This window comes from Urocitellus parryii, chromosome 8 (assembly GCF_045843805.1).
Source record: "Urocitellus parryii isolate mUroPar1 chromosome 8, mUroPar1.hap1, whole genome shotgun sequence".
Taxonomy (NCBI): Eukaryota; Metazoa; Chordata; class Mammalia; order Rodentia; family Sciuridae; genus Urocitellus; species Urocitellus parryii.
The window spans coordinates 121,624,920-121,637,408 of record NC_135538.1 but is presented as its reverse complement, the minus strand read 5'-3'; the positions used below and the strand labels follow the sequence as shown (position 1 = coordinate 121,637,408).

Sequence of the window (12,489 nt, the reverse complement as noted above, 5' to 3'; positions counted from 1 at the left end):
TTAAGATGGGCACTGGCAGGTTAAGAATTTAGAAGCCAGAACCCAGAATAATAAGCAATAGAGGCCAAGTAGTAAACTGATAATGCCCAAATCTCCAAGCCCAGACTCTCAAGCTCTAGACCTATAATGCAACCTGAAGTTCACGTGAACTTCAGTCTTAACATGTTCAAACCTCCTCCTCCACAGTATCCTCACTCAGTGAGTGGCAGCCACATCCACTCAGCTGAACAAGGTATCATCCTTGACAACCCTCCTTCCTTACCCTTACCTGCCATGGCCAATCCAGTACAAAGCTCATTTGGTTCTGCCATCCCAGTCTTCTTGGAACTTGTCATTTTCATCTTGATTGCCCTCCTGATACTTCCTCCATCTTCCCTGGACCACTGTAATTGTACCCAAAGTGGTTATCTCACTTTTGGAGAGCACTCTCTGGTTTGTTTTTGGCCCTGCAAACACTGTGATCTTTAAAAACACATAATCTAGAGGGTGTGGTGGTGCATGCCTGTGATCTCAGATGCAGGAGGATCACAACTTTGAGACCAGCCTCAGCAATTTAGCAAGTCCCTAAGCAAATTAGTGAGATCATGTTTCAAATTTAAAAAAAGGGTTGGGGATATGACACTGTGGTTAAGTGCCTCTGGGTTCGGTCCCCAGCAGAATCATCATCATCATCATCATCATCATCATCATCATCATCAACGCATAATCTGATTTTACTCCTTTATCAAACCTTTTAGTGGTTTCTTATTCATCCTTATTTTAAAAAATTTTAAAATGATCTTGGCAGTTCACACATTTGAATCAATTGGGGTATAATTTCTCATTTTTCTGATTGTACCAATTGCAGAATCACACTGGTCATAGAGTCACCTATATACATACAGCAATCATAATGTCTATTCTATCATCCTTATTTTTAAAATTATTATTATTATTATTTTGTGGTGCTGGGGATCAAATCCAAGGCCTTGCAGATGCTAGACAAATATTCTACCATTGAGCTACACCCGCAGCCCTCCATCAAGGTTTAAAGAACAAAATCTTCCTGGCTAAGATTGGTCCCGGTACTCCTCCCCAGCACTCTTCTGTCCCTCCCCATGTACCACTGAGTTTTTAGTTTTCCCCAAAGGCCAGTCCTTCTGGCCACATGGGCTTTGTAGCATGTTGTCCCCCCACCTGGAACAATGTCCCCTATAGTCTGCCTTGTTAACTCCTGCTTGCCCTTCAGCAATCTTACCCAACCAGGTCAAATTCCCTAATGACACTCTCAGAGCACATGAATCCCTTCTTTGTAGCATTTATCATAGGTGTGATTTTACATGTGTTTGTGTATTTTTTTTAAAAAAACACATGCTTCTTTTACTTGACTGTAAGCTGCACAAGGGCAAATTCCTGGAACACATGACTCAATAAATCTTGGTTGAAAGAAAGAATTATATTAAACATGTGAAGGGCTAACATGATTCTGTGCACTTAAGAGAACTAGGATTAAAAAAGTTATAGAAGATAATGATAATATTTTAGTGAGCACATACTATATACCACATATAATACTATTACACATATCTTATTTAACACAATGTATGAATTAGTTAAAATTATTAACTTCTGTTAGGCTACGCCAAAGGCAGCATAGCCAGTAAATAGTAAAGTTGGTAGGAAGTGGGCCTGTCTCCAGGTTCTTTCCTCTAGGATGCTGTTTGAGGGGAGGAGTTATGAGATGTTTTATCTCAGGAGTTTTCAAGTACAGGCAGGACAAGCCTGTGCTTGACAGGGCTATGAAATTGTGATCTTTGCACAATTTTAGCTCCTAAATTCCCTTCTTAGGCCTAGCTGGATTATCAAGATGATTTTCTTCCTCAAGTCCAATTCTAGAAACTCAGGCTGAGTTTAGTTCCTACCATCAGACAGCTTGCCCATATCCATTAGGACAGTGCTCTCCCAAAGAACTGTCAGGATAGAAATGGTCTATCCCTATGGTCCGATGGGCTGCTACCAGCCTCCTGCAGCTGTTGAGTACTTGAAACAGGGTTAGTGTAACTGAGAGACTGGCTTTAAATTTTTATTTTAGTTAATTTAAATGTAAATGGCCACAGGTGGCTTGTGGCTACAATACTTGACAACACAGCCTTAGAGTGTAGGGAACTGTGACATGATCTGTCCAGTCCCTCCTGCCTGCTCCCTCTAAAATGAAGCATATGGCTTCTCTTGGTGTTACACTGATGCCATTGAATGGAGTATGCTGCTTTTTATTTTTTAAATTTTTTTATTGGTTGTTCAAAACATTACACAGCTCTTGACATATCATATTTCATATATTTGATTCAAGGGGGTTATGAACTCCCATTTTTATCCCGTATACAGATTGCAGAATCACATCGGTTACACATCCACGTTTTTACATATTGCCATACTAGTGTCTGTTGTATTCTTCTACCTTTCCTATCCTCTACTATTCCCCCTCCCCTCCCCTCCCATCTTCTATCTCTACCCCATCTACTGTAATTCATTTCTCTCCCTTGATTTTTTCCCCCTTCCCCTCACATCCTCTTATATATAATTTTGTATAACAGTGAGGGTCACCTTCCATTTCCATGCAATTTCCCTTCTCTCTCCCTTTCCCTTCCACTTCTCGTCCCTGTTTAATGTTAATCTTTTTCTCATGCTCTTCCTCCCTGCTCTGTTTTTAGTTGCTCTCCTTATACCAGAGAAGACATTTGACATTTGTTTTTTAGGGATTGGCTAGCTTCACTTAGCATAATCTGCTCTAATGCCATCCATTTCCCTGCAAATTCCATGATTTTGTCATTTTTTAGTGCTGAGTAATACTCCATTGTGTATAAATGCCACATTTTTAAAATCCATTCATCTATTGAAGGGCATCTAAGTTGGTTCCACAGTCTAGCTATTGTGAATTGTGCTGCTATGAACATTGATGTAGCAGTATCCCTATAGTATGCTCTTTTAAGGACTTCAGGGAATAGTCCGAGTCTGGATCAAATGGTGGTTCCATTCCCAGCTTTTCCCAGTATGCTGCTTTTTATTTGCTTTTCTTTCCCTGATGATTGGTGTAGATAGTTCAAGGCCAGTGTGCATACAGGGACCTCCTATCTAAAGGCTGCCCGGTATTCTACATTGTTGCAATGACCCACATTTTATGTAACCAACCCACAAGGATGGTCATTTGGGCCGTTTGCACTGTTCTCTTAATACTAGAAAAACACCTTAGTAAACATCTTTGCTGTGCTTAACTCAGTACCATGTGGGGGAATTTCCATATGACACATTCCCAAAGGTGGAGTTTCCAGGTCAAAAGATAGTCACATTAAAACTGTTGGTAGAGGGACTGGGGTTGTAGCTTGTGGTAGAGCACTTGCCTCACATGCATGAGCCCCTGGGTTTGATCCTCATCACCCCCAAAAAATAAACAAGGAAAAGAAAGGTATTGTGTCCATCTACAACTGAAAAAAAAAATTAAAAAAAAAAAACTGTTGGTAGAGGGCTGGGGTTGTGACTCAGCGGTAGAGCGCTCTCTTGGCAGGTGTGAGACCCTGGGTTTGATCTTCAGCACCACATAAAAATAAATAAAATAAAGGTATTGTGTCCAACTACAACTAAAAAATAAAACAAAACAAAATTGTTAGTAGAAACAAGGGTTTAACCTTATCCTTGGGAGATATGTTTTAAGACTCCCAGTGGATTCCTGAAACCCCAGATAGTACCAAACTCTCTATATACTTTCTTTCTTCCTATATATACCTAAGTATGATAAAGTTTAATTTATTAATTAGATACAGTGAGAGATTAACAATAAATAGTAATAAAAAGGAACAATTATAATATACTATAATAAAATTTATTTAAAATTTATGAATTGCTTACTTTTGGAATTTTCCATTTAATGTTTTCAGACCACAATGGACTGTAAGCACCTGAAACCTAAAAAAAGCAAAACTACAAATGGGGGAGGGAATGAAGCTATAATCTGGAACATCCCCTGTATGTTGAAAACTTGGTCCTGCACGGTGCTATTGGAAGGTTGTGGAAATTAAAGATGTGGGTTCTAATGGGATGTCTTCAGATCACAGGGAGTTTGCCCTTAAAGGGGTCAATGGGATCCCAGCTCTCCTCTTCTCTTTCACTCCCTAATCATTGGTGAGCAGTTTTGCTCTACTCTGCAATCCTTCCATAATGTACCACCGTGTGTCCAAAGCAATGGGGTCAATTGATCGTGAACTGAAACTTCTAAAACCATGAGCCAAAATAAATCTTTTATTTTTATAAATTGATTACTTAAGGCATTTGTTAAAGTAATGGAAAGCTGACTAACACAGGGGGACTACTGCATGAACAAACTTTCCTTAAAAAAAGGTGAGACTAAGCTGTGTGCAGTGAGTGACACATGCTTATGCTTATGTTCACAGCTACTAGGCAGGTTGAGGCAGGCGAATGGCAAATTCCAGGCTAGCTTGGGGAACTTAGTGAGACCCCGTCTCAAAATAAAAAATAAAAAGGGCTGGGATGTAGCTTAGTGGTTAGAGTTCCTTGGGTCCAATCTCAGTGTGTGGGTGTGTCTCTATCAGCTTTCAAGAGTCTGAGTATGTTCCTAAGCCTGGCCAATATGAAGCCTTGATTTTTTTTTTTTTTTAATTTTGCTCCTTTAGTTTCTGGTATTTTTGTTACTTTAACTTCCTTTCCCTAATTACAACTGAAGTGACAATTTTAAAATCTCTTTAAAAGGCATTTGTATTTCTTCTGCTGCTTATCTTTTGCTAATGTTTCTGCTTCTTTTTCTTATTGCTTTGTAAGAGCTTTGTGCAGTTTGTCTATTTTAACAAACAGTTCTCCCCAGACTGTATAATTTGTTTTATAACTTTACTTAGTGTTTGCCATAAAGAAGCACTGTCAGTTTTGTGCTGTTCTTTGAGAAACTTAAAACACTGTCTGCTAAAGAAACAGGGAATAACAAAACACATGTGCTACAAAGTGTAACAAAGTCTTACAGCCCTTACCATTTTGGTAAACCGTCGCTGGCAAATGCACTTCAAATCCCAGATTTACTTTCTAGCTGTCTGATTGTAGGCAAATTTCTTAGCCTTGCTGGGCTCTGGCCTTCTATTCTGTTAAGTGAGAATAACAGAATTTGCTTTATAGGAATTTTGGGGGAAATAACGTAGTTCTGGTTTAGGCTGAAGGCTTTCCTTTGACTTTCCTGCAGAACTCATAAATCAAATCAGAGCAAACAACTGCCTTTTTTTTTTTTTTTTTTTTTTTACTAATTGTATTCGAGTTGAGCGCGGTGGCACACGCCTACAACACCAGCGACTGGAGGGGGCGGGGTGTTTAGGAAGGAGGATGGCAAATTCCAGGCCAGCTTCAGCAATTTAGCGAGACCCCGTCTCAAAAATTAAAAAGGGCTGGGGATGCAGCTCAGTAGCAAAGCGTCCCTGGTTCAATCCTCAGAACTACACACACACACACACACACACACACACCGCCCCCCCCCCAAAAAAAAACAAAAAAAACCAAAAAACTGGTGTAGTGGAGCAATCCTGCAATCCCATCTACTTGGGAAGCTGGAAGCAGGAGGACCACAAGTTCAAGACCTGCTCCGACAATTCAGAGAAACCCTCTCAACAAAACAAACCTCCACCCCCGCCCCGCACAAAACAAAACAGGGTTGAGGGGGCGGCTGAATATAAAACCCAGCTATATATATAGCTGATTATATAACACTCCTGAGTTCAATCACCAGTACAGGGAAAACAAAAACAAAACAAAAAACCTGTATCAATCCCGAACTACATAGGGGTTGGTAGCGTGGCGGAGGCAGAAATGTAGATTTATTGAGTACTTACTTGCCAAGTAAGGCGCACTAGATCGTTAACTGGTGACAATGCTCTACATGTGCAGTAACCAATTTTATGGTATAACTAAGCTCAAGGAGCCCAGCTGTCCAAGCAACCGGGTCACTTCAGCGCGCCTCCCACTGGGAGCCCTCAGGCTACTTTTACCCTCAGGTCCTCCTGCTCCAGCCGGTTAGACCGGCCGTTAGCAGCCTGGGTCGAGAATGCCGCGGAACGAAGTACCCAGGCTTCTGGTGTTCCTGGTTCTGTCAATTAAAAGACAGCCACTCTCTTCCCCGTTTTCCCGCAGTGCCTTTCGGAAGTTGTAGTCAGACACTCCTCAGACCCGCTCCAGCATGGGCAAGGATAGGACTCTAATTCCCAGAATGCCTCGCGGCGGGCAAGTGCAGCCCCTATTCTCATCCTTTCCACTCTTCCATTCCATTCCTTCCCTGCTCTCGCTTCTCTTCTGAATACTTCACACTGGGCTCCTGTCTGAAGTTTTTCCGCTCCCGCATCTTTTTCTCGCTTTTTTCACCATCCTTTCCTCTTTCTCTGGAAGCTAATGAGAGACACTGGCTTTGATTAAGCAACTGTTCAAGACCCGGGGTGCGTGAGGGGGATCGACATAGTGGTGAAGGGGCCCAAGAGGTCCAGGGTTATGAAGACAGTTGAGTGAGAGGCGAGAAATTAGGAGATTGGACGGTGTGGTTCTCAGTGAGAGGGTGAAGTAGACTTTGGGGAGGGAAGGGGATAGAGGTGGATTTAGATTTGGGAAGCATGGAGGGAAGAGGCAGTTTATTGCCATATGGGGAGGATTGACAGAGTTGGGGCTTGTAGAGTGATCTGGCTAGGAGGAGTAGAAGAGAAGCGGGGATAGTACTGGGTGCACACAAATCTCTTTGTCTCTGCTTAGCAAAGATGAGACAAGTCATTCGAATACCAAATGATTTTTCAAGCACACGGCAATTTTGAGAGGACAACCGAGGGAAGACTGGAGTTTAGGGCAGAACTGGGATAGGGAAGCAGGAAAGGCAGGGAGGTTGGAGGTTGGTGAAATTTGAGAGAAATAAGAGATAAGTGATGTGGGAGAGGAAACCTCAGAAAAGATGGGGTTATGGGCTGATGGATCTGGAAACAGAAAGATTAGGGGTGACAGTGGCATGGATCATGTTGGATGTATGTCTAACATTTGCATCCCTCAGGTGATGGAGAGCACCCCTGCAAGGGGTGGACTGAATCGAGTACACCTACAATGCAGGAATCTACAGGAATTCTTAGGGGGCTTGAGCCCTGGGGTATTGGACCGATTGTATGGGCATCCTGCCACATGTCTGGCTGTCTTTAGGTGAGGAGACTTCTTTGTGTCAGGGATCATGGTGGGGAAATGTAATAGGGCTTTCAGACTGGAATAATTATCATGGGTAGCAGCTTAGTGGCCTAGTGATGGTAGAGGGGTATTGGAGATTACTCCCAAATGTGGAAGGCCAAAACAGATGGAGCTTGTGTAGGCAACAGGACTGGTAAAGATATGGGGATGAGATGAGATGTTTGAGAGGCAGTTGAAAGCAGAGATTCAGTTATGGGACAGCTTCTGATACTAATATTTGACTTCTACCCTCTACAGGGAGCTCCCATCTTTAGCTAAAAACTGGGTGATGCGGATGCTCTTTCTGGAGCAGCCTTTGCCACAAGCTGCTGTAGCCCTGTGGGTGAAGAAGGAATTCAGCAAGTGAGTCTCTACTGCATTTTCAGCTAAACGCAAATTTCTCAACCTCTAGATTTCCCAAACTCCTGTTCTTTGGAACACTTTCAAGAAGTTTTATACACACACACACACACACACACACACATATATACACACACACATACATATACATATATATGTGTATGTGCACATACATACATACACATATGCACATAAACACACATATGCATATATATATTTTTTGGGCATTGGGGATTGAACTCAGGGCCTTGAGATGCACACTAAGCATGTGCTCTGCCACTGAGCTACAGCCCCACTCCCTCCAGGAAATATTAATTTATTAATGGGTGTATTGCAAAACTTGTCATTAAATAAACTTTGGAAACTGTGCTATATTTTCCCTCTTGGAGAATTGGGATGTCAATAATGAGACTCTTGTAGATTGCTAGGCATTTCAGTGAAGACATTTATCTTAAGAAGGCACAATTTGGGCTGGGGTTGTGGCTCAGTGGTAAGAGTGCTTGCCTAGCATGCGTGAGGTACTGGATTCGATTCTCAGCACCCATACAAATAAATAAAATAAAGGTCCCTCAACAACTAAAATATATATATATTAAAAAAAAAAAGAAGGCACAATTTGACTATGTAGAACTGTTTCAAGGATCACCAGTTCAGAAAAGGCAGAAATGGAGGCCTTTATGGCTTTCTTTTTGCTCTTCAGACACCCTACTCACCTCTCTACTTCTGTTCCAGGGCTCAGGAAGAAAGTACAGGGCTGCTGAGTGGCCTCCGCATCTGGCACACCCAGCTGCTCCCTGGTGGTCTTCAGGGCTTTATTCTCAACCCCATCTTTCGCCAGAATCTCCGCATTGCCCTTCTGGGTGGGTATGTTACTTCCGTCTCTTCCTAAACTAGGCCGGGGAACTGCTAATTACATGCTGGAGGAGAACTTCTGAGGAGCCGCCTCAGAACCTTAGGGTCCTGGGACCTTTGGGAGCTCATTCAGGAATAAGTTGGACCAGATATGGCTGTAGGATGTAGGATGTATGACCCATGGGTTAAAGGTGTGAAAGATTGAAGGGCAGCAGGAAAGAGATAGGCCTCCTTATTCTTGGCATATCCTGGCCATAGGGGGAAGGCCTGGTCTGATGACACAAGTCAACTGGGACCGGACAAGCATGCCCGGGATGTTCCCTCACTTGACAAGTACGCTGAGGAGCGATGGGAGGTGAGGACATGGGCATCTAAGTGTATTTCTACTGTGTTTCTACTTCCTGTGGTTTGTGGATACTTTGGTCTCTCTGTTGTCTTCCATTTCTAGGTGGTCTTACACTTCATGGTGGGCTCTCCCAGTGCAGCTGTCAGCCAGGATTTGGCTCAGCTCCTCAGCCAGGCTGGGCTCATGAAGAGGTGAGGAAGCCTGAGGGAGCTGCTGTGCCATCTCCTTGGGGCCCTGATAAAATAGGTGTCCAGGGTGAGTCAGGATTGGAGGGAATTGATTGAATATATCCAGAGATACCTAGAAGAAGCATAGGAGGACACATGGAAGGTTGGGGTTGTGGCTTAGCAGTAGAGCACTTGCCTAGCATGTCCAAGGCCCTGGGTTCGATCCTCAGCACCACATAAAAATACATAAATAAAATAAAGATATTGATATTGTGTCCAACCAAAAAATAAATATTTAAAAAAAGAGGACATGTGGAGATGGTAGTCTTTCTATGCATATCTTTGTCATTGTCCCTTTCTGTGTCTAGTACTGAACCTGGAGAGCCGCCCTGCATTACCTCTGCTGGCTTCCAATTCCTCTTGCTGGACACACCTGCCCAACTCTGGTACTTTATGTTACAGTATCTGCAGACAGCCCAGGTGAGGAGGCCAGGGCTCCTTGCCAGCATGCTTTGATCTTTTTACATCCCACTGAGAGATAACCACCCATAGGCTGTTCTCTATTCTTTCTTCCCTGTCTTTCTCCTTCATTTTCCCCCTCCCATTTCTCATTTGTTTCTGTCCTTTTCTTCCCAGAGCCGGGGTATGGACCTAGTGGAGATTCTTTCCTTCCTCTTTCAGCTCAGCTTCTCTACTCTGGGCAAGGTAAGTAAGGGGCTAGAGGACAAGGAGATGGGAAGGGGAAGTCAGGTTGGGGCAGTAGAGTGAGAAAATAAGAAGGAACATAGAATGACCAGAGAAGGGGGAGGAGGGAATGAGTCTATGGTACTGAGGGAGGGAGGAAGGGATGTGTTTTGAAAAGGAGTTACCTTTTCCCCAGGATTACTCTGTGGAGGGTATGAGTGATTCTCTGTTGAATTTCCTGCAACATCTACGAGAGTTTGGACTTGTTTTCCAGAGGAAGGTATGAACATCCAGATACATGGCTTCTAGGGAAGTTGGGTCTTGGCACCAGCAGGAAACAGTTGCCAGGACTGAGTACTTGGGTCACTTGGGGAGGAAGTTGAAGGTTGAGGCTCTGTGCACTGGGAGGGATCTGATGTCCCAAGCAGGAAGATGTAGGGCAACTGACAGGTGACCTTTGTCTTTCCCTTTGTCCTTCCCAGAGGAAATCTCGACGTTACTATCCCACACGCCTGGCCATCAATCTCTCATCAGGTGTCTCTGGGGCTGGGGGCACTGTGCATCAGCCAGGCTTCATTGTCGTGGAAACCAACTACCGACTATATGCCTACACGGGTGAGACTGGACAGAGGGAGAGCAGATTAAGGGTGGGAGTGGGAGGGGAAGGAAATGGGAGGGGATGCAGTTTATGTTTACATTTACTGGTGGTTTACAGAGCTTTCTGATATTTCTCCTCATGTTTGAGGGAAGGGCTCAGGGGAGTCCGAATATGAGGGTAGCTTTCTTATCTTCCCTTCCTATCCCTGGGTCAGAGTCGGAGCTGCAGATTGCCCTCATTGCCCTCTTCTCTGAGATGCTCTACCGCTTCCCCAACATGGTTGTGGCACAGGTGACCCGGGAGAGTGTGCAGCAGGCCATTGCCAGTGGCATCACAGCCCAGCAGGTATCCCCACTTGGGGGAAACAGAGGTGTGAAGATGGGCTGTGTGTGGGCCTTGGGGTATAGAGTGGCCCATCATGGAAGGCAAGCCTCAAGTCTGTCACAGTTGTGGTGATGAGTTGTCTGTGTTTGAGCACAAGGAATGTAAGGAGAAATCATGGCCTTAGTTGTGGGAATAGGGAGACCCTTGAGGGAGAAATACATGGAGGGAGAAGGTATAGCTCTGGATTTGTGCTTCAGCACCATTATTTCTAGCTGTGTAAACTGATCATAGTTGCCTTACCTTTGAGTCTCAGTCTCCTCAGATGGTAAGTGATATTTCTCAGCTCACAGGGTTGTTGGGAGGATTCAGTGGAAGACTAGAGGTAAAGCTTTTAACTTGGAGTCTGTTGAGCAGTAAGTGCTCAAAATATAGTAGCTACTGCTATTTTAAAGAAAGAATAAATAAGACTATGGAAAGAGCAAATGTGCCAGAGAAGGAATAGCAGACATGATCAGCGGGAGCAGCAACTTGGGATAACAGCTGAACAGAAATGGGTTGAGTAGAGTTAAATAGAGTTAAGAGTGTTCCGAGACAGGTGAGAACTCTGATGACTTTTCTGCCCTCTCGCTTGAGCCCTCATCTCATTTTTGTCTGTTTTCCTAGATAATCCATTTCCTAAGGACAAGGGCTCACCCAGTGATGCTCAAACAGGTATGGACAAGTACCAATAAGCCAGGGGGCTGGCACCTGGCAGATGATGGAAAAGAAAAAGGGTCCAAATCTTGGACATGATTAGAGGGCTGGAGTTGTTTGGGGCAGTATTTTTTAAATCCCTACAGCCTACTCTTTGCTCCTGCAGACCCCTGTGTTGCCCCCTACCATCACTGACCAGATTCGTCTGTGGGAGCTAGAAAGGGACAGACTACGGTTCACTGAGGGTGAGTGGCTTCTTGAGTTTAAGTCATTGGCCAAAAGAATGGCAGTCTTGATGAGCAGAGGAGTTTTTGTGCATTTCATTTTTTGTGCACTGCACAGAAAGGGAGAGAAAATCTGGCAAGACACTTTTTTGGGGGATGGAATGTGGCAGGGGTGAATTAGTAGCAATAAAAAAAATTGACCCAGGGGCTGGGGTTGTGGCTCAGTGGTAGAGCATTTGCCTGGCATGTGCAAGGCCCTGGGTTCGATTCACAGCACCTCATATAAATAAATAAAATAAAGATATTGTGTCCATCTACAACTAAAAAATAAATATTTTTTTAAAAAATTGATCCAAATCAGTGCAGTGTGGATTAGACTGAGAGAGAAAGTGGGGGGGGGGGGGCTTAATTCAGTCATTTTCCTGGGTTTCAGGGACCTTCACGGGTTTTCTTATTGTTTTATACTGACTTTCTGAATATGGCTGGAGAACACTAGTGTTAAGGCCCTGGGCAGACAAGGATAGACAATTGTTTTTAAAAGTAGCTGTGGGGCAAGCACAGAGGTTGCCTTAAGACTCCTGGGGCTAAATAAAGGGTCTCCAGCCTCATTCTCTTCCCCTCATCCCGGTCCTCCTGTCCTGCCGACCCCAGGTGTCCTGTATAACCAGTTCCTGTCGCAAGTGGACTTTGAGCTGCTGCTGGCACATGCACGGGAGCTGGGCGTGCTTGTGTTCGAGAACTCGGCTAAACGACTCATGGTGGTGACCCCCGCCGGGCACAGTGACGTGAAGCGCTTCTGGAAGCGGCAGAAGCACAGCTCCTGAAAGAGCTTAATCCACCATGGACCTGGGCGGGCGGGACCGGGCTGGGCGGGCAAGACGGCCGTATGACGGAGGGCGCGGCCTCACAACTCAGGTGCTTTTTTATTTACACGCCAGGGCTTATCTTGTTTAATAAAATTGTGGAAATGAGCTCTGCGGCTGGCTCGCATCGCTTTCTCGCGGGCTTCCCCTGACGCACTGTACC

General features: G+C 44.3%; 1 protein-coding gene across 2 annotated transcripts; it reads left to right on the top strand.

The window, feature by feature from the left end:
* Positions 1-6,270: 6,270 nt before the first annotated feature.
* Positions 6,271-12,421, top strand: Gtf2h4 (general transcription factor IIH subunit 4). Of its 2 annotated transcripts, XM_026414297.2 has the most exons (14): positions 6,271-6,455; positions 7,052-7,194; positions 7,474-7,578; positions 8,308-8,439; positions 8,686-8,782; positions 8,876-8,964; positions 9,309-9,420; positions 9,577-9,645; positions 9,821-9,904; positions 10,107-10,239; positions 10,437-10,567; positions 11,210-11,257; positions 11,406-11,484; positions 12,115-12,421. In XM_026414297.2, exons 2-14 carry the CDS (start codon positions 7,055-7,057, stop codon positions 12,285-12,287), a joined length of 1,392 nt encoding a protein of 463 aa, XP_026270082.1. In that variant the 5' UTR covers positions 6,271-6,455; positions 7,052-7,054; the 3' UTR covers positions 12,288-12,421. The 2 variants fall into 2 exon arrangements, with proteins under 2 accessions (XP_026270082.1, XP_026270083.1); XM_026414298.2 differs by lacking the exon at positions 7,052-7,194.
* The last annotated feature ends 68 nt before the right edge of the window (positions 12,422-12,489 follow it).

What these genes read in the sequence shown, in the direction of transcription:
- Gtf2h4 (XM_026414297.2), top strand. Translation starts at nt 7,055, where the DNA reads ATGGAGAGCACCCCTGCAAGGGGTGGACTGAATCGAGTACACCTACAA. An exon ending in GACTTGTTTTCCAGAGGAAG is followed by an intron (nt 9,905 to 10,106) that starts GTATGAACATCC and finishes TGTCCTTCCCAG; the next exon opens with AGGAAATCTCGACGTTACTA. An exon ending in CAGACTACGGTTCACTGAGG is followed by an intron (nt 11,485 to 12,114) that starts GTGAGTGGCTTC and finishes TGCCGACCCCAG; the next exon opens with GTGTCCTGTATAACCAGTTC.